We start from the raw sequence: 25,587 nt of genomic DNA on the forward strand, positions 1-25,587 counted from the left end.
ACAGTGTGTACACTTCATGTCCCATGAGACATCACATGTCTGTAGTTTATTTTGTCAGTCTATAAATATTGAGTAATGCCCGGCTTGAAATGGAGTTGGCTTCCCAGCCATCTTCCATACGTGTCAAAATTGCTTTGCTATGGCTCTCGCCCGCTTGCTTGCCTTTCAGCACAACTCTTCTACGCTTGTTTAACGCATCTGTACATTTGGATATATGTGTGTGGTCTCGTAATAAACGTAATCAACACTTCGTATTTGTCTTCTGATTATTATACCGTTGGGACGTTATATAGAACGGCTATCAAGACGAGCTGTATACGAAGTTTAATGATTATATCGAATACCGATCAACACACGATCTCGATTTTGATTACAATTCATATGATTTCATATCAACTGCTGTTAATCCTTATTACAAAGTTACTTCTAATATTTACTATAACCAATCTGAGAAATATCTTTTAAATGAAGCCACATCATTCACAACTTGAGGATAAAATGATCCAACATTATTTCGTGGGGAGGATAGTGTTGGAAAATCTGTGGTTCAAATTCTAGATATAAGTGGTTTCAGTACACAACCGAAATCGTTATTGTATACAATCTCGGGACCAAGGTGAGTTTGTCCCGACTTTCATTGGTAATTCTAATACTAATGAGCATATTCTAGATCATACACTCTGCATCCAATACATGGTCGGAAAGACACGACAAACCTACGAATAAGAGGTACAGTTTATTGCAGAAATTCGAATTCTCATTTAAGCTATGGTGGATGTGATGTTTATCTGAACTGACGATTTCTTTGTAATTGTTGAATGCTTGATTTTGAATTCCAAATACAGTGCATTCGTTTGTGTTTATCTAAGACGTCTTGCTGCAATTGCACTTTTTTTTGAATTTTTAGTTTTTACTACAATTCACGTACTCCTATTTATCACATGTACCTGTAATCTTCAGGGAACTGATGCTCCCTGACAGATTCGATCACATGTCAAGAAGCAGATTGTGTGATGCTATCACGCAGATACACATCTATTCTATCGTAAACATGCTTCTATTTAAGACAACGCACAATTTCAATAGACGATTCAGGTATCTTTTGTGCAACATTCATTCACCAGTAGACAAAAATTACAAGTTAAGAAACGAGTTTATAGTTCAAAATAACATTGAAGGAAAAAAAGGAGAATGACAATCTTTTCTTTTCCGTGTAAAATAAATTTCACAACAACTGAGCAAATTAAGTGTGTTGATGAATTGTGAATCCATTACCCGAAATCTAGTTACTTATCAATCTGACAATCAACAAATCATCGAAATTCGCTTCGAACAATTAGTAAAAACTATCACCAATTTACTGAAAACTGGTAATCAAATGAAACGGAATGATTCGAAACATCATTATTCCAGATGGATTGATGGAAATCGTAAAGTTCTCTGTCAATCTCACGTCTTTGAATCTATCACCCGTGAATACATCCAGTAATTCAAACTTATCTCCTGATATTGTATACATCTGTGATTTGAATTCATCCAGATTCGTGCTAAAGTCGATTGGTCCACCATCAACCTTTGTGTTGATGCAAGCGATTGCCCAACCAATTGGACAATTATCTAATTTTCGTATCCACAACTGTATGAAGAGAAGTGTATGAATAGATGAAAAACGTCTGTTAATATTCAGTACACTGATGAATGAAAAAGATGTTAAAGGCATGTCGTGACCTAGTTGAAGAAAGAGTAATGAAAAAACGTAGTTGGTGGCTACATAATTGCAGCTGCACCGGTAGTGATTGGATACATTAACAAACTAATGATCATGTCAGCCGACTAATTTATGAAATATTTTTAGTTAGTGCATATAAATGCTGTTGTTTCGTTCTACCATTTTAGTACGATATACTGTGTTCAAATATATGATGAATTATTGAAAGTCGCTTTTCGTCATTGGAACATTCTGTCAACGATTTTACGACAGAAAGAAGAGTATCTCAAGAATTATGTATAAGAATTCCAATCTAATGCATCAACTCACCTGGACATCGTTTCTTGTTTTCACGAATTCCGCCTGATGTCCACCTTTATCCTGATCTATCGCCAACAAATGTTTGTTACGTAACAGAGATGCACTGAATTCATCCACCTTGTCCATGTCAGATGACATCAGTAGTGGAGCAGCAAACATACACCACATTCCCATCTGAACTCGCTTTTGATCATTCGAAAGTCCGTTGTTTCCCAAGACTAACATATCGGGATCATTGTAATGTCCGGGACCAGCCACTTTCGGCAAAATATCATTGCGAAGTTTATATCTATTTATACCATCGATTATAGATTCCCAGTTGTTTTGCACGTTGAACGTCACTCGCCACAAATTACAATTATTTTGTAATCTTTCCCAGTCAGTCAAATTAAATTTTGAAAGCCAAGTGCTAACTACTGGATAAGTACACGAAATCACTATCGGCCTGCCAGTTGCATTGAGTAGTCTGGCAAATTTTTCCGAATCATCTGGTGCAGTATTCTCCGCAGGGTGACAGGCAAGCATCTTCACATAATCTACTCCCCAGTCAGCCACTGCTTTTGCATCCAATTCCAAATGATTTATACTTCCAGGATAACCAGAACATGTCATGGCCCCGTAACTAAGAGTTACACCGAGTTGAAGGTTTTTGGAGTGCAGATATTTTGCAATGTATTCAATACCCTGGAAACGAAATATATTCTCGAAGTTTAAATGTATACGAATTATGAAGGTAGAACACAAGGAAATTTAACAAATGTCAAAGCAAATGGAAACTAATCCATAATCAATCAGATCGGCTACATCACATTGATTTACACTAGGAAAGCTATATCCTTGATGATTAGTCTAGTGAGACTAGAAATGACGCTGACAAGTCATTCCTGAAGAAGAATTCTTAAGTAACCTCAACGGTCAGTGTTTGAACTGACTTATTTAGGATTAGCAGGATTTCATATTTTTAAAACAGAATGCAAAAATTGTGGACGTTTTATATCAAAAGTTATGAATCAACTCACGCTCGGAAATCTTGAAGGATCTGCCATAAGTCTATTTGTTTTCGGATCACGTTGTTTTGCTAACCAACAATCATCAAGTATCACATATTTATAACCCAAATCTCCCCAACCATCCGATACAAGTTTATCGGCTGTTCGTTTGATTGCATCCTCATTAAGACAGTTGTTTGGATACCTCTGACAATCCACCCGACACCTGAATGCATGCCACGTATTCCATCCCATTGGTGGTGTTCTAGCCAACCCATTGTCCAGACACATTACACAATTCAGAGTGAGAATGACTGCTCCCGAAATTATCGTTACCACTGTAAACATGTCAGCTAAACTGGAAAGATGATGAGTGATTTAGTTTTAATTGATCGAAGTGTAATTTCATCGAGGTGTATAATAACATCAAACATCGTTTCATCGAAACATAATCATCGAATTCATTTAATCAAAACAATGTCCATTGATTTGCCAGCTCTTTCAACACGCATCACATCATAGTCTCACTTCTCGTTCAAGTTGCGACACCTCAATTAAGCACACCTAAAAATGATTCGTTCGGACACGTATGAACTCTTCGTTTACTCGCAAATTCAGTATGTTGCACTCAGTGCGAATATAACCCAGAAAAATTCAGAACACCTGTGAAAGCGTTCAATTTGTAGTTGCAATGCACCATAACCACAAAATCCTCAAAGCTGAATACGAGATAACCCGGAATTAGACATCCATTATTTAACGCGGAGAAAAACCTCACGATGGAGAAAGCGTGAACAAGGAATTGAATGAATGGGAGTTGATCGGATGGCATGGCTTGGCCATGCAGGCGTGGTCCCTCTGAATGTTACCTTATATCTTCTATTCATATTAAATATATGGATTCTTCTCTAGCTCAACCTTGGTCTACATCATGTATTGGCAATTGATACGATACAGTGAGTTGATGTAGTCGATGATGTGACTTCCACGTAAGATCTTACAGATTAGGCAGATATATCATGACAAATCTACAATTTTAGGATCAGGTCTATTATTAGAGCAGTACTGATATCATAGAAGACCAAAATTCTACAAATTCAGTGGTGCCAAGAAAAATGCAAATTATCCAATACTTGCTAATTCAGAATAAACTAGTGAATGTGTAATAAAAATTCGGGCATTTTCAGATTTCAGTAGTCTGGAAAATCCTTCATACTGGAGGTCTTCCCAACTGTTGACCGCTTTATTCTACTAGATATACCACACTTAACTACCTATATTGATATACATGAAACCATTTACTTAGAATATTAATCTAAGTTATCATTGTAAACCACTTATCCCGAGATTAACAAAATCACTTGATCTTACAAGCAAGTCATTCGTGCATATCATTATAGGCAAACAGTGATTCCTTCACAAAAAGGCGATGGCTTGAATAATTGAATTCAGCAAATTATTGTGGGAACCGAGAAGAGAATGTTGAAAGAGAATATCACTTGACCTGAACGTGCTTTAAAATATATATCTCAAGCAATGTTCATGTCTGTCTCGATCGGACAAATATTCTTGCCAAATCAGATTGCATTCACGACGATTCACTCCAAATCATCTCGAATGACAAGACTGTGCAAAATGACAGACACAACTGAATCGCCTTCTCCTACTTAAAGAGACAGCATAGGATGTGATAGCTTTCGTCACCGACATCAAATTCCCAGTCGAATCAACTGTATGGCCACCATTATAACAAGCGAAACCCTGTCCACCAAAACACTTTGAAACATTCACATCTGAAGTATAAGGACTGAGTGTGAAACAAGCACAATCATTGAAATACACACACCAGAAAGATTCAGTGTTCTACAATGTATACCATCATTGAATGATATTTCCTATAAGAATATTCATGTCGAAACATGATTAACAGAAATAAAGCACACCTGGAATTGAAACATGATCAATGTAATATGTATTGGTCAATATATAATTGCTAATCAACACTTACATTTCATAAGAATTACCCAGTTGACTGAATTCGGAACTGATTCGTATTTATACTACAATGAATAAGGTCAGAGTATGAGAATGAAATAGAAATGACCAACGACACAAAAGCTTTGAAAACAAATATACAAGTCCATATGCACGTCGATTGTCCGTTTTCATATAACCTTATGAGGACAGAAACAGAATATGACGGGTCGTACCACTATTCTTCATAATGGTCATGTGTATGGGATTAATGTATTATGTAAATCGTGTTGTGTTTTGCAGTTGGAACAATAAGTCGAAATAAATGGTGTTACCTTAGTGTGTGTGTTTGAATGAGTGAATGTGTTTCTTGAGAAGAATTTGAAGATGACATTGATTTGCGTGTTCTACTCAATTCACTTGAATAGAGTTGCAGCTTTGTAAACTGAACACTGTCACGTTCAAACTTTGACGACATTCAGCACAATTTCTTTAACAGTTGTGATTCTTTGAGCATCATAGAAAGCCACCCAAAGTGGTCCGTTTTAGGCGGCACAAGATGAAAATTCATAGGCTTGATGGATTACTGTGATTGAGTTTAGCGGTTTTGAGACAATGTGGTTCAATCGTGAAACGTGCATTGTGGTTGTGAGAATCATCATCAGGATAACGAATTGTAAATTCTGTTCATACATTGACGATAAGACGGAATTACAGAGCGTTGTGCATGGTGATTTAAATTAAGTGAAACCTGAACATACTAAATGTTGTTGAGCAACATTTATGATGACGAATCATGTAGTCTCCTATCAAGTATGATGTTGGTAAACTTCCCTTGATTGAACGATTCACGGGGTAATTCGAGTAAGCTCTTAGGAAATCAGAAAAAACCAAAGACATTTCATCCAATCACCTTCTAGAAGAATATCACTGATTCAACTGACTTGATTAGTGTTAGCATTTCATATGTGAATATAAATGTTACGGTATGTTAGAGTGGGCCTGATGAGAATCTACTTGAAAACAATATTGTTCGACTGAATATGCTGTTATTAAAGCGGCCATTTATTTTACATACTTACTTGACACAAACGACACCGATCAGCAATGACCCTCATCTCCACTTCACCAATCCCAACTACATTCATCTCACTCCTTCACCATTCTGTGTACTCCAACATATCAATTACTAATAGTGAGTAGTTCATGTGTGGTGTGATGTGAATCGTTTTTCATCACATAGCTTGCTCATCGTGTCCTCACTATTACGAAAACCCATGAAATACAGTGCAATTACTATTGTAAGTGTATAAAACTGAATAAATGTGAGCATGTCATCTTATTCAGACTTGTTTGCATCAAGCTGTTACCTGATAAATGCTTACTGCGTTTCTTTACTTGACATATTCTGAGACGCTTGTAGAGTACGAAAACTATCAAAAAATTCGTTGATAAATCTAGTTTAGGTATATGAATTAACCTTGTTATGAAGCTCTTAGTCACATTTGTAGTCTTTTCTATGTTGTTCTAATTCACATTTCGAAGAAATATTGGGTTAAAAGTAGAGTTCCAAAGCCGGTAACAAGTGTTCAAGTAGATGTCTAAACAAAACTACCCAATTTTATAAACTCTAAGAATAATCAATCTTACATTCATCAAGATACTTCCACTTTTTCTATGGTTTTTCTAGTGTCATATTGTAAGGGAAGACAACAGGCAGTAATAAATCATATTTCTTGAGAGATCTTACAAAACGTTTACATGATACATATATATATATAACAGTCAGTAGGAAAGTGAAGATGCCAACGGTATTCGGAGTTTGAAAACGCTTAAACCAGTAACACCTTCTACTATGAATCGTACCAACTTGGTGAAATCAAAAGTCAGAAGTGAGGAGGTTCAACGATATATTTGATAGGCTATCAACATATCGAGAAATGACTGAACTAGATTGGCTAGCGATTGCAGGGAATGTTGAGCATGGCGTTCTCACTTGTGATGTGGTGCGGATACACGACTGAGCGTCTTCAGCTAGATGCGTCCAATTAATCTAATGTGGTCAGCGTCCCATTTCGAAGACTCACAATGTTATATATTTTAGGGATTTATTTACCGCTACATAGCATTTCCCTACAGGTGTGATTCTTATCCATTCTCTAGATTGTCGAGCACAGAGTCTTGGTGTAGCCAAAATCAGAACAAGTAAGCTATTAGACCTGATAAATTTCATCTGTTTCTAAAACGTAAATAACCACTGTTAGTTTACACATAAACAATATAGTCTGTTAAACAGGGGAAAGAAAGGACTAAATAACACACCGAACAGTAAGTAGAGGATAGGAAAACCAGTCAACGAAGTGAATAATGTTGTGATTGGTGAAAACACAAGGCATAGTCATACAAGATCAAAGAAAGTTAATCTGATTTAGTGCATTTCATATAACCACTGGAGGGTTCGTTTGTCGATCACAATTTTTACTTTCAATCATCGATCTGCATCTTCCTACGTGTTCTACGATCTGTGTTGTGATATGTATTCATACAATCACTGTTTTGTTAATGAGTAGTACTTACACATAATAGTTTTTGTTTTGACATGAATTGAATAGGAATTTTGAAACTTCATTTTCACATTCGCAACGCAGTTGAACAGGACCGTATCACACGAAACAAATATTTGCTGTCTTGCAGGACTTCAAATCACTGACATAATGTAAAGCATAACAATCGGAGAAGAAATACGGAAAAAACGAAAATCTAGTACAGTAATTTTTAGAAGAAGGCAAAGCGTTTCCATTCACAATGTTGGGTCTCACTGAAGCAGAAAACAAATCTGATCGGTTCTCCCTATACGAGGACCAGATGAATCTCAATCGAAGATACAATCAATATCGAGCTGCATAAACCACTATAAATGCCGGTCAACGTGTATACACACGAAGAATCATTCTGGAACATCTGAAGCAAAACAAAAACGTGAAATAGCACCCATGGCTTCAGAGAAGACTGTCTTCATGAATATTCGGCATCATGATGAAACAACAGCTGAAAGTCTGTAAAACAGACCTACAAGATTTTTAGGATATTATGTTGTGTTAGGCATAGGAGCTCCAAAACACCATTATCAGCATCCATAAGAATAGAAATATTCTCACAATCCTGCAAAATCGTTCGGACGTTTGTCAACGTGCAAATGATCTTAGTATACGCATTCAAAATAACGACAAAAATACAAACTGTGATAACAGAGATTTATGTGAAAATATGTCTTTGTTGATTGAGAAACGAGCTGGAAACATGAAATTAGGAGATATTTCACTTGAATTGATTGACAAATACAGATGAACTACTAAGCATATAGTAGTAGTACGAGACAAAATATCACAACACGGAATCGACTATTACAGATGCACGGTGGAAAGAAATAAAACGGTCAAGATCAGATCACATGTTTGCTTATATTGGATGTGGTGAAACATCAGTGTATTTGAATGTTTCATGCAAGCCACTGGATTACTCCAAAGTGTAGATATAGTCGACCGGGATTGTGTCAACTTGTCGATGGCAACTTGTGTTCTACTCATATGTTTCATGGGTGTACTTTGCGGCACTAAGAGTTGTGTCTGACGATTTCTATTAAGGAAAGATGATGGTTCGGAACTACATTTATCAATATTGTAAAAATCTATTATTATAGCGTCTATTTTGCATTGAAGTCGTTCCGCCGTACAAATCGGATAGTGAATAGTATCTCGTCTTTAATGACAGATAGAACAGCTTTAAATTGAAAGAACTTCAGATCGAGGGAATTTCGTGAGGATCATACCAAGGTTGAACACTACATATTTCGTCATCACAGTTGTTAGTGAATAAAATTTAGTATGTTCAGGTGTCACTTGAAATAGATCATTATACACAACGGTATATAACTCCGCTTCATCAATGATGTACGAACAGGCTTTTTAATTCGTTGTCGTACAAATATGCAACTCTATTCATGTAGATTGAGTAGAACACGCAAATCAATGTCATTCTCGAATTCTCCTCAAAATTATAATTTATTCCTTCATATTCACACTCACACCAAAATAACACCACTTATTTCGACTTATAGTCCTCACTGCAAGACACAACATGATTTACATAATCCATTAATCCCAAACACATGACCATTATGAAGGATAGTGGTACGACCCGTCATATTCTGTTTCTGTCCCCATAAGGTTATATGAAGACGGACAATCGACGTGCGTATGAACTTGTTTGTATGCGCAGATTGAAGAAATCTTTGAAGCGTGAGGTGGCATCAGTATTCATGTGAGATACATATGCACTTCCATGTATGTCTGATCGCCTTCTACAAAGTATTCATATTCATTCCTACTTCACGCTTGCCAACTTCTCATTTCCTTCACCTTTCTGTGTACTCCACTATAATACTTACTACTGCTGTGTAGTTCATGTGTGATGTGATGTGAATCGCTTTTCATCACATAGATTGCTCTTCGTCTACTCACCATTACGAGAACCAGTGAAAAACAGTAGACTTCCTATTGTAAGTGTAACATTTCAAGCACATGATTTTCTTGTCCAAGTGTTCTCTCAGTTTGTATTTGTTTGTGGAAAAGTGCATGATTCGTGTGCATGATTCTTGTTTGGGAATGATGAGTGAGTCCGTTTGCTAAATTGGGATAACATCGTTTGTTTATTAAATGATTCTTATTGCTACATCTTTTATGTCACCTTGAACGACAGAATTACTATATCAACCTGACGAATTAAGGTTTGCAAACGGCACTAGTTATGGTGTTACTAGTGATATAATGATTGTATTGGCAGATCGTTTGTTTGTGCTTCTGTGTTAGTGCTTGTCTGAGCTCTCTATTGTCAATCTTTGAATTGATTCTAATGTCGCAACTCGAGGATCAGTCAAATTACTTGACGTTGAGCAAAACAATATTTCTATATATATCATCAACATGTGGTATTGTTGTCGTGAAGAAATATGTTGTTTGACGGAAAACTCTAGATAGTCAGTTATTCCAGTCTCCAGATTTTGGTGAAATTTTTGGTCTTTCGCCAAATTCATAGATTTCCACAAAGCCTGGGGGAAAATTTACTGGGAATAATTGTATGAGACACGAAATTTACTCAAACAATTTGGTCAGTCTCTCAAAATAACTTGACGCTTTTTCAGAATGCTTCAGTACAGAGGACGTATCTAGGGAGTTTTGATGGCATTTTCATAAAATTTCACAAAAAATGATAAATGTTCACACGATATCAGGAGATTGGGATAGAAACAATGAACATTTGGAAGAATTTACATTGTGGTAGTTAACCATAAATTATTAACTATTAAAAGCGACATGAGTTGAGATCAGTCGTTGGAATTCAAAATTCCAGAATGGAGAGAAGTGATATAAATAAGAGAAGGGAGAGAAATGTAATAAACTGACATCAAAGTCACCATGATAAAGGAATATTCGCAACTGCTTCCTATCGAATGCGCTGGTCTGACCTGAGGCGTTTGATGTCTGTGTCTTCCGACGTTTCAAGACAAACGTAAATTGACCGTAGATCGATGATCCTGAAAGAATTCAGTCTCTTTTCTGAACTCTAACAATAAACCCTTATAATCTGCAACACAGAAATATTTGGCAGTAACACTGACGACGGCTTTTAATCGCAATGAACTGATACCTTTAGAGATGTGTACGTAGAATCAAACAAAGACCCTACACTCTGCTCTATCAGTGTAAATGCTTTGGTAGATAGGTGTTAATTTGTACAACGAGTTGCCGATGACAGGAAAAGATTTTCTGTCGAAGTTTGATCGGCCTAGAGAGAACACTCTTTTACATGAGCTTGACATCATATCATCTCAAATACGCAAATCTGTCTACGTTAAGATTTGTCAAAGCCGTTTTGTGGCTCGGGGTATGAATCCACCTAAATCGTATGACTATTGTCGTTGAAATATAAATTTCGTATATCCTCGTACATAATTATCGGCTCAACTCGCGTTAATGGATAACAGAATTAAATAAGTCAAATACGAGAATGGATGTTTGAATAGATATATTTAGTACACTCAATGATCTGGACCAGCAATCTGAGGGACGAAGCGAAGGAAGCGAAGAAAAGAGAGTGAATCGATGAGACGCGCAGTGGAGACGAAATGCGATCCAACGCCTTTTAATCAAGAGTAAATCGAAGTTTATAGTCATCCAAACATAAACTACCGACATGTGATGAGTGAGAAAAGATCTACTCATAAACACTCATAAAATCAGTTAGGGTTGATAAATGAATAATTCACAAGGCAGTAACGTGACTTAGGTGTAATGGATAAATTGGCATGTACAGAAGCTAGACTAAGTTATATGGAATTAACACAGTACGTGACACTACATGCTTCAATCAACGTGTTTAGCAAGCAGCGTTATTCAAATAGTAACGGTTTGTTCCTATCTTTGTTTTATTCTCATCACTATCACGTCTGCATGAACAAGTATGTTTGGTCAAGTGTGACAGCCCGCACACACATCCCTCTAACCAGATTGAATGCTAATTGCCAAAACCACTCAATGAATAGTTCACTTCCCTATATGTGTTTGAATCTTATCAATTGATTCGAAAAAGTGTAGCTTCGCTGCATCTTCTGTATACAGTCACAACACTAAGTTTTGACGGTTTTATTCACTGCACATGCAATCACTAAGATCTTGTTGTCTTGATCTGTTTCGTACTACTGTTATATGCATGCTAGTATATCTGATCATGTCAGTCGATTCTCTTTATTCAATACCTATTATCGTGTATTCAGCTAATTCTCAAATTGTGAGTGACATCATTTGGGAATAATATCTGTTGCAATTGTTGTCGTATATTCAATGCAGATTAGCAAATTTGAACGTGGACATCGAAAAACACATCAATGTTATGAAGAAGGATTGTTATTGTAAGCCTTTGTCAACATTTTAATAGTACCACTTATTTTGTCAGATCATTTTGCGAGCTCAAGAAAACCGTATTAAATTTTTACTATCTGTCAACCGTTATTCAGACACTTGATCCAGTGTTTGTAGGAACGTGTCATTTTGACTGAACGCAAGTTTGTTTCCTCAATCTCTATTTATTCTATTACCAGTAATAAACACCGACAATCATTCACTTGGATAGGCTCACGATTTTAATTGTCATTGATTATTTTTCTCTCTTATCAGTTCTAGTGTGTTCCGGACACCTAATTAATTATAGCGATAGACACATTATCAAAGTGACTGGTATCTTGGACGTTGAACATTCTCAAGTCGACTTGTCACAACGTTTGAAGAATGAGACTAAGAATATACACGCGGTTAGCAGGTTGATACGGTTTGGAGTTCAATTGCGGAAGAAACTTCAATGACATTAACGACTGTATTTCAGTAATCTCTTGGACGAACTTAGTCAGACTATAGGTATCGTTACCAAGGTTTGACTTGATAATTTCGAATAAATTGAGTAATACTAGTTAACTTACATAATTTAACAAAAGATTCGCCCAATGAATTTGAATCAAAAATATAGGAATAAACCATCGGAAAGAATGAAATCATGGTAAGCTATGATGTTGTAACATAATACAGTAGTATTCCTATCGATAGATGCTTATGATTCATCAGTGGTTTACTAGAGGACGACAATATTATTTCTGACAGATATCCATCAAACATTAGCCTGATCATAAAATCCTTAAAACTATGCCTAAATTCGACACTACATGCTTTTAAGGGGATAGTATACAAACAAACCAACTATGTGGCAGTGGGATCCTCCGTGTCGCCAATTGTAGCCAACCTCTTTATGGCATACATAGAATCGAATACTTTCGCAAGTGAAAATAACCCACGAATTCAGAGGTGATTATACCTGTGTTGTGATAAAAAGATTATGAAAGTAATGCAACATGGTGACTAGCAATAGAATGCAGAACGAGTGTATCATTCTAATCGAGACTCGTCAGTCGAGTGTGCCTGCATACTATAGTTTTGTCCACTGCAGGATTCAGTCAAAATCAAAGAACTAATGTGAAATGAACTGAGGTTGACAGAATCCACGAAACAAGAACATCCATCAATTTATTGGTGAGAATAAACCAATTTGTATGGATTTACTCGAAACATCATAAATCGAGATGGATTGATGGAAATCGTAAAGTTCTCTGTCGATTGCACGTCTTTGAATCTATCACTCGTGTATACATCCAGTAATTCAAACTTATCTTGTGATATTGTATTCATCTGTGATTTGAATTCATCCAGGTTCGCGCTAAAGTCGATTGGTCCTCCATCAACCTTTGTGTAGATGGAAGCGATTGTCTAAACCTTTGGACGATTATCTAACTTTCGTATCCACAACTATATGAAAAGTAATTTGTGAACAAATGAAAGTGTCTTGCTGACTTTCCTTACATCAGCAAATAACGATTTCATTTCATCCCGTGATATTTGCCGATAGTAAGAAGTAGAAAGAGACTAATACAGAACTGAATGGGTAATGTCATGCGATTTGGAATCTGCATAGTGTTTTGGATAGTGTCAGATGAACAGTCATTCATCAGTGGTTTACTAGACGACGACAATATTATTTCTGACAGATGTCCATCAAGCATTAGCCTGATCATAAAATCCTTAAAACTACGACTAAATTAGACACTATTTGCTTCTAACAGGACAGTATACAAACAAACCAACTGTGTGGCAGAGGGATCCTCCGTGTCGCCAATTGTAGCCAACCTCTTTATGGCATACATAGAATCGAATACTTTCGCAAGTGAAAATAACCCACGAATTCAGAGGTGATTATACCTGTGTTGTGATAAAAAGATTATGAAAGTAATGCAACATGGTGACTAGCAATAGAATGCAGAACGAGTGTATCATCCTCATCGAGACTCGTCAGTCGAGTGTATCTGCATACCACAGTTTTGTCCACTGCAGGATTAGAAATCACTGCCGTTCGCTTCAAATGCCATCGCGTTATTCACCTACATACTGAGTCCTGACAGACAATTACCTGTGCAATCGGGAGAAGTTTAAATTCACTTGTTCTTGTTAACTTGACTCTTCTCATTGTTATTTGGGATTGCAATTGATAGAAGAGTTTCAATTCTCTGTGCCCTTCAAGTTGTTTAGTCATGGGTCGAACTCCTGCGTTACAACCCTCAAGGTTGTATCAAATAACTCATGTCAAGGTAGTAAACCGGGTCGAAACAACTATCTTATCTGCTCGATATATTAAGTATGACCTAGTGAGCAGACAAATCAAGATCGTAACAAGTAAAATAAAGTACTAGTCTTTGGTCTACCAAAGTCACTTGAATATAGTGACATAATTATATTCACCAAAAATAGCTTACCTTAAGACGAAACAATTTGCCTTGTACACGAGAACGTTCTTCAACCAAATGACTGATACATTCTGATAAATTAATCAAGCTTTTATTGGGCTTCGACTTCATATTACTTTGATCCACTTGAATTCCATCAGTCGATTTTTCTACACTGCCATTTTGTTCTGTTAAACACGTTCTACCTGGAGTGAGCTGATATGTAGAATTTTTCATATTTTCAGGAAGTATAGATGAAGATAATTTTGAATTGGCATCTAAAGACGATACACCATGGCCAATATATTTATCATTTCTATTAGACGACTCTGTTTGAATGACAGCAGTTGGAGATATACCAACTTCAGGGCATAGAATATCTTCATTAAATGTATTTTCAATTTTTTTCACAGGACTAGAAAATGCCTCTAATCGTTTACAATATGTTTGATTGTTATCTACAATGTTCAAAAGATCCGATGATGAGAAACATCTAGATAAATTGCTTACAATATGTGAATTCTTCGTTATTGTCGTAGGATTGTATTTAGTGAGTGAATTTGGTGTTGCATTACTGCAGAGATTTGAGTTGGTTTTTTTATGACTGCTAGTTAGTAACAAGGATTCTCTTATTTTTGACTGTAATACAGTTAGGTTTTCATCTGCTTGACGAAGATTTTCTTTGTACATTTCTGACCAATATTTAAAACCTTCTGATGAAAGATGGTCTTTACGAGAGGATCGTTGAAGTTTCTCATGATTATTAACAAGTGCTTTCTCGTGTATCTTATTTTTGGATAATTTTATCTCAAGATATTCAGTAGGATCATCTGTAACTGGCAGATGATCATCGTTTCTAGTAGTAACAACTGGACATTGAAAGCGAGGTTCTGCAAGAGCACTGGTCGAGAGTTGATTATCGCTTTCGTGCTTTTCTACGAGTTCTTTGGAATTATTTGTATTCAGCTTGCCTACAGATAGTTTATCGAGAAGTAAAAGTGAATTTAAATGTAATGAAAATAGTAAATAAACATTAAATTAGTCGAATGCATTTGTATACTTGAATAAACATATCTTTAAGGTAAGATTATAAATGGCTTACATCTATCGTTTATTATCACCCGTTTGGACCAATATGAGATTACAGTTTGTAGACTTAGTCTAGAAACTGTAATCTCACCCAGAAATTAACTTGGCTTTCCCTCTCATTAACACGAACGCATACAAAGAACTGCTTTCAGGAAAGTGATGAACAGGAGTAAAATCCAATCTTGAAATCATGGGAGAGTAAAATGCACAAAAACTGGAATGTGGAAAAGTGAAAGGAAGAAAAAACTAACCACGTAAAACGTGTACAGGAAGAGTACCTGGTGTTGATGATACTCCCTGGATCCTAAAACTGAAGTATTTGAAACAAAATTTAAACTCGCAACTAAATGAATAAAAGGCAGTGTTTTTCACAACCTTACAGTTATCGTGGGATCACAATATACTCTCATGTTTGAGAGACTAAAATATGTGACGAGTGATAAGCGTATCTTACTATGTAGGCCACAAATCCATAAAGCACCCAGAGTAACGACTTCGCTTTATGACTAATATCCTTACGTCAAATAATGTAGTCATTCCAAGGACAGGCCTCTTAAACTTCACAATGTGTGACGAATGATATTTTAAAACATCTAGATAAGGGAAAGTTAAGTGAGAAGGTTAACTCGAGTTATGCAAGAACTTTGTGGGTAGTTATCGATGCTCTCAACCACCGGAAATCCGTGTATCGAGGTCAGCTAGGATACTTGCAGAGCCGATCATCCTAACATATTTCCGTTATGAGGATGGATAATGTTGACTATCCACAAGAAATGTCTTACTAATGCCACACCACAGTGCAATGCTTGTATGACTTCGTCCCTGGGTGATAAATTTCTTGATTGACTGACTGACTTGAAGTCTTAAAGAATCTCAACAGACTTATCTAATATAACAGAACCACAAAGAATCAACTTATTTATTTAAAGACATAAACATTGTTACAAGGAGGCACCAAATAGATATGCACCACATAATTTCTTCGATCTGTCTGAGGGCTGGGATACTGCCCGGCTGCTCAAACCGAAGAAGGTAGTTTTCTTTGAGGGCCACACCCCGAGTCCTTGACCTAAAAGTCTGACCCACGAGGCAGTGGAGCAAAGTCAGGAGATGCAGTCTCATGGTAGCTGGTGACCAACAACAGGTTCATACGCCATTTGTTCCTTCAGGATACTGGAGGCTATGTGCGCCATTGGTTTAGAGTGAGGGTTTTCCAACTCCCCTAGATGGATCCTCCATATCCACCAGTTCGCCTAAAGCGCCGAACATTCGCTTTTCGTCCTCTCAATTTCGTAGACAACACCCTCGCCGCGAGAAGGCAGTGAGTAGGACTTCCCTTGAAGCGGTTGCATGGACGTGGCCATGTGAGAGCTTTTGCAGAGGAAGAGCTGACTCTCCCCATTCCCGACTTCATAAGCTAGTGTTTCAACCAATGTGCATCATCGCCACAAAATTCGATCACTGTCAGTGTAACAACCACAATAAAGGATTACGTAATTATACATGTATGATAGTTAAGGACGAGAACACGAGCCGATCTGAGTTGACGGGAGGGTAAAAGTTTAACTCTCCTAATCAGTAGGACATAAATTACTTTATTCAGGAACGTAAATCCCAATAAAGGCAGGGAAGAATTGAGAAATAAAAATAAAGCGACAAGATTGTGAAGAAATAGAATAGAAAAGTAGTAAAATTAACACAGAAACGAACAGTAATATTCATTAGTAAATGATAGTCTAGTTGAAAAATATGACCAAGGTAGACGGAAGATAACCTCAAAATAACTTACACAATGATTTTTTCTCGAGGATATCAGACACATGCGTGCTTTAAAATTCAATCGCAGGTCTAGGGAATCACAAATTTTCATTGATTCTTCCAGTCGACGGTTAGTGAAGAAATAACTTATTTATCAGTTAATCGAGGCTACGTATATTTACAGTAGCGATTCACCAACACAAGAACAGTTTATTAGCCATATATAGACGGAAACCTTTAATAGCTTATGAATACAATATTGAAGTCAGTTGTTTGGAGGCAATTAGCAGCAAAATCACTTATACGCACGACCTGAGCCAATTAGGATTCATCAGATGTGCATCCTTTATTATGAGGAAACTGCTATCAGTAGAACTAGAATCCGTTACCCAGCTTTGAACCGTCTGAGATGTTACCAGTGAGCTACTCGAACAGTTGCTAATCTCCTGTAGAACCGGTATATTGATATTTGCTGAATAATTCCGTTTCGATTGAAATAACGTTATAACAAACGCAGTACAAAAAAACCGAACGGGAAAAGAACAACACTCACCTTCATGAGGATCAGAACGGGTTGGTGTATATCCTCTTGCTACCTCTTTGTTGTTTATGGATGATTTCGAATGCGGGCGCATTAAACCATTTGACACGACGCAACCAGTTTCCACAAATTTATCATGAGCGATTTTGCCAGAACTACTTGTTGTATCAATGGCATCTTGTTTCTTTTGACGGGCTTTAGCAACACGATCTCGAAAGTGTCTGTCTAATGGATGCTCCCATAAACTAATACCAGATGCACTGTCATAATAGAATATTTGGTTATTTTCATCCTACGGAGAAAAATAATTAAATATAAATGTTAATTTAGCATATGCGAATAAATGGTTATGAATTGTTTGGTTAAAGTAAATATCACTCCAATAGTGATGAACAGTACAAAAATCATTACTACTTAGTCCAAGTATCTGGATAATTTAACTAGAAAAACAATGGTTCATATTATTTTGACACGACAACATATTGGCATCGCAATAAAACTCAGAAATAATCAGTTTCGTAATCTTCTAGTTACCAAGGGTGGCTCACAGACCAAACTACTAAGCTTTTAATTAGGTTGTAGCTTCGAATTTTATTTCCTCTGCCTCGACTTAGTCAATCAAAAGGGATTACTACTTTCCACATACACACACACACTGACATAGAGCTTTGTTAAATGTAGACTAGGAAGCCTTCGTCGTCAGAGTTTGCCGGTTGTATGATATCGGCGAAACCTGATCAAGCTACGGAATTGTTTTACGATACTGTTAAGAGATCTAATCATATCTTCAATTTGCTTACATGCTTAATTAAGTGAATTACCGTTGCACTTGAAACAGATTTGTATATGAATAAAAAAGTGACCACTGCAAGAGTGGCAGTCCCCTGGGTTACATGTTTTGAATTGTGCTGTTCCAAGCAGTGCCTGAATTCGGTTAAACTAAATACATAAACTTGTGACACCTGAATATAACATGAAGCCAAATAACATGAGACTACATCTACTTACTGTCATTCTCCAATAAACAAAGCATAACTACTACAAAACATACCCAAATTAGGTCAAAAAAGCGTAGATTAACAACCAAATATTCCTGCCACTTATTTTACTTACATAGGCATAAGACTAACGTCAACAGAATATTGAGATTATAATATGAGTATCTAAAGAATATCTTATAATACTCAGATATTCTGGTTGGAAAAAATAGAATCCCAAGGATTTTCTAGCTCTTGATCTACAATGTAATTCCTACTGTGGATGTATATTATCTTGATATTTACAAAATTCAAAAAATCCCCTGTTAACGTTTTACACTTTTCAAGGCATGCAAATAGGATATAATGAAATAGGGAAATGAGGAGCGGGAACATTAAAGATAACTGATGCTATCAAGCAGTAAACTAGAAGTGGCAGTACTTCGTGAAAATATGGTTACCTTAAGAACTTGCCAGCCAGTCGGTAAATGTGCAGAAATCCCTTCCTTAGCGATATAAAGCAAGTCTTGCTCCTTTTCAACATCGATTCCCAAACTTTCAGCATACAACATCACTTCATCTTCCGTGGGTTCATCAAAGACACTCTCCTCCAACAAGACAGCCTTAAGCATTTCCAAAGTTGCGCACCTTTTCGAAATTCTTACTTCCGATCCATATAAAAATGGGCAACAATTCAGTCTTCAATAATAGATAGTGTAGATAATATTCACTTTTTGGTTCTGCTATTTGGTGACCCCAGGTAATTGGGCAGCCAACCAGACTCTCATCTTCAAATTTATTGTAAAGGTTGGAAGTCATGTAATGTACAATTATAAAGATCCAGTTTACCTAAAAATGTGTTGTCAGGTGTTAGTACGACGTACTCTGTAAAAAAACAGAATTCCAATATCACCGGAGCCATCTAGTAAAATCAATGAACTACGTATACACCGGTTATACGGCACGCTTTCAGGCCATCAGTAACTGTCAATGTACGCAGTGACCAGTTATCCGTAGAAGTCCTAGCAGATTTACAGCCGCTTTGTAGTTTTATTTCTCAAATTTGGCTTAAAACAATATTTCAGTGTGTTGGAACTACTGTAAATATTATACTTATGATAAAGTAGTCAAGTCATAATATATGGTAGAGCGAAACCAAAGAATGTTGTAGCGGTAAATAAATCCCCAAAATAAATAGCTCTGTAAGTCTTAAACATTGGACGCTGGTCACATTAATTTTAATGGACTCACCTAGCTGAAGGCGCTAGGTCATGCATCCGCAGCAGATCACGAGTGGGAACGCCATGCTCAACATCCTCTGCGATCACTAGTCAGATTTGATCAGTCGATTCACGGTACGTTGATAGCCTATCAAATATATCTACGAACTCACTGGCTTCTGTCTTTTGATTTCACTTGGTGAGTACAATTCATAATAGAATTTGTTACTGGTAAAAGCGCTGTCAAACTTTGAATGCCTGTAGCATATTCATTGCTGAGTCTGACGTGATCTGGTACGCCAAATCGCAAACGGTGAGTCTGTTCCTTTTTCTAGTTCTGTACATCACTGTTTTATTTTAACTTTGATATATTGTGATATTTTTTCGTGTTTCTGGATATATATATTTTTCACGCGTTCGTTCTCGTACTTGATATTTAACCATGACGGAATAGGCACCCAAGTTACTTAGGCTAAAGAATATGTTCACACCTTCGTCTCAACTAATGCTCTTCTGGCCAGATAACATCTTCAACGTGAAATAAATTTATCTTGTGGTATTTGTAAGTAACGCTCATTATGAACAGAAACGTGATTATTGTGCATCTATTTGAAAGGACTTAGGAAGAGTCTTTTTATCAAGTCTGTAACATGGGCGTTAGAGATAAAATAGACCGGTTGTGAGAAAAAACTACCCCTTATCTTGGTGTTCAGTGGCTGATATATATGTCTTTGAGCAAAATTTCTAGGTTGAAACGTTTTCACTGTAAAAAGATTGAGTTTGGCAGTATGGCAAATTAGACTGTTAAAATCTCTGATACTTACAAGCTTGTGTAACATTAAAAACTAATCTTCTGATAGCATAACGACCTTATTAGCTAACTAGTAGTTATAAGCAGGTGGAGATATCCAAGGTTCGCCTGAAGTTTTTTCTTCGGCTTGACTTCGAAAGACTTCTCATCTTCCCTTGCACTTAGACTGGATCTGTTCCTTCCAGTTTTATGACTAATTATGAAGTTGATACTCTAGTGTTTTGCGTTTCATAAAAATAAGCAAGAATATTTCCTTGTAGTTTTGATCTGTAAGCAAAAACGCTTAATCTACATTGATCTCGTCTTTTGGGCCAAGCCATCCGTATAACTAATTAAGGACGTATTATTATTTAACATTAGATGCTCTTATTGACTAAACGACACGCGAATATGATTTGTCCTGAAATGGTTGTTGTTTGCCGATCATTCTTGTAAAAAGACTGATTTCATTGTGCACCATATTAAATATTGGATCTCAGAATGTCTGTCATAATCCAAGTTGCCGAACGCCAACAACAACTTACTGTATTGCGCAACGCGAAATATCTACCAGTTTAACTCGATATATCATTATTCCAGATGGATAGATAAGAATCATGAACCACCGTGATAAGTCAACGTCTCTAACCCGAACACTACTCAATAATCTATTATTTTGGATTAGTGTCCAGATGTCTTATATCACTGTGACTCAAATTCATTGAGGCTGGTGTGAATTTAAATGCGTTCATCACCTTCCTTTGTGTAGAAAAATGCAAAGAGACCTAATTGAATGTCCGTAGCACGTATGTCTGACATCCAGTTGTTTCAACAAGCCAATTTACTTTTGTTTGTTTGAACACATCATTATATCCATTTAAAACACAACCCATATAGACGTTTTTATGAAGCGTTTACAATCTTTCGCTGTCTGCTTACAAAAAGTATAATCAACAACATCGGAAAAGATGTACGTTTTTCAGATGTCAATTTTCGAACTGTTTAGTGAATATCACTCAAAATTTGCAGTTAGTACCGGTCAGCAAATAAGAGAACGAAACGTGTTGAAAAAAATTTGTTCTGATAATTTTATATTGTATCAAAAGCATAATAATGGATGAAGCTAATAGTGAAGATTGCTCAAACTAACAGACCATTATCTAAGTTTCGTATTCACAACTGTATTAAAAGAAACTTCGACGTAAACACAATTGACATACCCAAACATACTATCCCGGTCAAAAACAATAACTTCGTCTCATTTTATCATCCTAACAATCAGGAAAGAATAAAAAATTTAAACTTTAGTTAATCGAAAATAATGAAAGACGGATTTATAATTGAACGGTCGTTTTATTCCAAAAGTTTATTAAGTTTCACAAATGAAGACGAATTGCAACACAATTAACTGATTTATCAAAAGTTATTTTGAATACGTCACAAGTAGCAAGTGCTGTAATTTACTTGGACACTCCTCCTCCAAGACATTAAATCAAAACAAATAGGAAAGTCTCATGCTGATGATGACGGTTTCCTTGAGTTTCCGTAGATATGTCTGTTCAAAGAAAAGAAGAAAATACTTCAAATATTTAGAAACCAATCTACATAACAGTGCAAGTAACTCCCATATAGATCATTTTGAGATCTGACGAATTCTGCCTGATGTCCACCTTTATCTTGATTTCTGGCCAATAAACGTGCATTACGTAACAGAGATACACTGAAATTATGTAATATGACCCTGTCAGCTGGAATCAGTAGTGGAGCAGCGAACATGCACCACATACCCATTTGCACTCGTTTATGATCGTCAAAAGAAATGAAAAATAATATTTTCTGATGCACACAGTTATATGATAAAAATTAGTCAAGTTAACCTCCGTGTGAATACTTCAAGTATACGACGCAAAATATTTTGTATAATGCATTTAAAAATAGATGTCTACGAACCTGACATACTAGTCACTACCTAGAATAGAGTCGTGATCATATAAATCAGTAATACGTATCACATGAAACGCTAAAGAATTGACTGCCCATCTGATCATTATCTTCATATCAACATTTAGTTATCAAACAACGGTGTAAAGCAGTCAGCATAACACATATTGGCATTTTCTATCTAAATCAAACATCTCAGTTTCTGTTTCAACCGGAATGCATTGTATGTACCTCCAAATGAAAACATCGGATATGCGTATTTAAAACTCTAGCGTCAATATGTTGATTAGTTGCAATGTGTGTTATGGATATCCACATACTCTAGATGAAAATTCATATAAGTGAAAATATAAATAGAGACTGGTGTACTTACTTACTTACGCCTGTTACTCCTAATGGAGCATAGGCCGCCGACCAGCATTCTCCACCCCACTTTGTCCTGGGTCTTCTTTTCTAGTTCCATCCAATTTTTGTCCATTTCTCTCATGTCCATCTCCATTTCCCGGCGTATTGTGTTCTTTGGTCTTCCTCTTCTCCTTTGACCTTCAGGATCCCATGTGAGGGCTTGTCTTGCGACGCAGTTGGGTGCTTTCCTCAATGTGTGTTCTATCCACTTCCAACGCTTCTTCCTGATTTCTTCCTCCGCTGGGATCTGGTTTGTTATTTCCCACAGTTAGTTGTTGCTAATAGTGTCCGGCCAATAGATCTGAGGTATTTTGCGTAAACAACTGTTAATAAACACCTGTATTTTCTGCATGATGGCTTTTGTAGTTCTCCAGGTTTCTGCCCCATACAGTAGAACTGTCTCGACATTTGTATTGAAAATCCTGACCTTGGTGTTGGTTGACAGTTGCTTTGAGTTCCAGATGTTCCTCAGTTGTAAATATGCTGCTCTTGCTTTGCCAATCCGCGCATTCACATCTGCATCATATCCACCGTGTTCATCAATGATGCTGCCCAAATACGTAAAGGTATTTACATCTTCCAAATCTTCCCCGTCAATTGTGATTGGATTGGTGCATTCTGTGTTGTATTGGAGAATCCTGCTTTTCCCTTTGTGTATATTGAGACCTATTGCTGCTGAGGCTGCTGCCACACTGTTCGTCTTCTCCTGCATCTGTTGTTGCGTTTGATATAGAAGGGCCAGATCGTCTGTGAAGTCTAGATCATCCAACTGCATCTTAGATGTCAATTGTATCTCGAGCTTCCCTTCAGACGTTGACGTCTTCATGATCCAGTCGATCACCAGGAGAAAGAGAAAGGGTGAGAGTAAGCAGCCTTGCCTGACACCGCTCTTCACTTCGAACGACTTTGTCAACTGTCCTCCATGCACAATTTTGCAGTTTGATCCATCATATGAGTTCTGTATGTTATTGACTATCTTCTGAGGCACGCCGTAGTGTCGAAGAAGTTTCCATAGTGTTGTTCTGTCCACGCTATCAAATGCCTTTTCGTAGTCAATGAAGTTGGTGTAGATTGATGAAATTCATTCAATTGATTGTTCCACAATGATCCGTAGAGTTGCGATTTGGTCTGTACACGATCTATCCTTACGGAATCCTGCCTGTTGGTCACGAAGTTGGGCGTCTACGCAGTCCTTCATCCTGTTTAACAATACCCTGTTGAAGACTTTTCCCGGTATTGAGAGAAGAGTGATGCCTCTGTAGTTATCACACTTGCTGAGATCGCCTTTCTTCGGTAGTTTGATCAGAAGTCCTTCTTTCCAGTCTGTTGGTACTTGTTCCTCATCCCAAATCTTATTCAAGAGAATGTGGAGTATCCTTGCAGTTGCCGCTACGTCTGCTTTTAGTGCCTCTGCTGGGATGTTGTCCGGTCCTGCTGCTTTGCCACTCTTGATTTGTCTGATGGCCATGCTGATTTCTTCAATTGTTGGTGGGCCAACATAGATTGGGAGGTCCGTGGGTGCTGCTTCGATGTTGGGTGGGTTCAGTGGAGCTGGTCGATTCAAGAGTTCTTTGAAGTGTTCTACCCACCTGTTTTGTTGCTCTTCAATGTTGTTGAATACCTTGCCTTCCTTGCTTTTCACTGGTCGATCTGGTTTGTGGCGATTTCCAGAGAGTTTCCTTGTCGTGTCATACAATTGTCTCATGTTTCCTTCTCTTGCAGCCTTTTCCGCCGTCGTTGCTAAATCTTCCACATATTTACGTTTGTCGGTTCTGATGCTCCTCTTCACTTGTTTGTTTATTTCCGTGTATTCAGCTTGTGCCTTGGCTTTTTCTGCTCTTGTTCGGCTGGTATTGATCGCTGCCTTCTTGTTCCTCCTTTCTAGAATCTTATCCAGTGTACCAACAGTGATCCATTCCTTGTGGTGGTGCTTCTTGTGACCCAGGACCTCATGACATGTTGAAGTGATTGCCTCTTTGATCCCCTTACAGTTGCTATCCACAGTAGTTCCTTCTCCATTGAGTAGATCATGAAAGGCCTGGAACTTGTTACTGAGGACTATCTTGAATTTGTTGAGTTTGTTAGTATCCAGGAGAAAGGCCGTATTGAACTTTTGTGATACTGTCCGCCCCGTTGTCCAGTGCTTCTTGAGTTTCAATTTCATCTTGGCGACCAGTAAGTGATGATCTGATGCTATATCAGCTCCTCTCTTGGTTCTCACGTCCTCTATAGTCCTCCTGAACGTTTTGTTGATGCAAATATGGTCGATTTGGTTTTGTGTAGAGTGATCCGGTGAAGTCCATGTGGTTTTGTGTATGCGTTTATGTGGGAATATGGTGCCGCCTATGACCAGCTTATTGAAGGCATATAGATTTGCAAATCTCTCACCATTTTCGTTTCTTTCTCCCAGTCCGTGTCGTCCCATGATGTCTTCATATCCAGTGTTGTTCGTTCCAACCTTGGCGTTGAAATCTCCCATCAGAATGGTCAGGTCC

The 25,587-nt window shown here is 37.2% G+C and overlaps 1 protein-coding gene across 1 annotated transcript; it reads right to left on the reverse strand.

Moving 5' to 3' along the window:
- Positions 1 to 1,357: 1,357 nt before the first annotated feature.
- Positions 1,358 to 12,599, reverse strand: MS3_00008812 (uncharacterized protein; the record flags this gene model as incomplete). Its single annotated transcript, XM_035733624.2, has 5 exons — positions 1,358 to 1,636; positions 2,039 to 2,713; positions 3,049 to 3,376; positions 6,378 to 6,408; positions 12,524 to 12,599. 5 exons carry the CDS (start codon positions 12,597 to 12,599, stop codon positions 1,358 to 1,360), a joined length of 1,389 nt encoding a protein of 462 aa, XP_035587904.2.
- Positions 12,600 to 25,587: the final 12,988 nt, after the last annotated feature.

This window comes from Schistosoma haematobium, chromosome 6, assembly GCF_000699445.3.
Source record: "Schistosoma haematobium chromosome 6, whole genome shotgun sequence".
In the NCBI taxonomy this organism is placed as follows: Eukaryota; Metazoa; Platyhelminthes; class Trematoda; order Strigeidida; family Schistosomatidae; genus Schistosoma; species Schistosoma haematobium.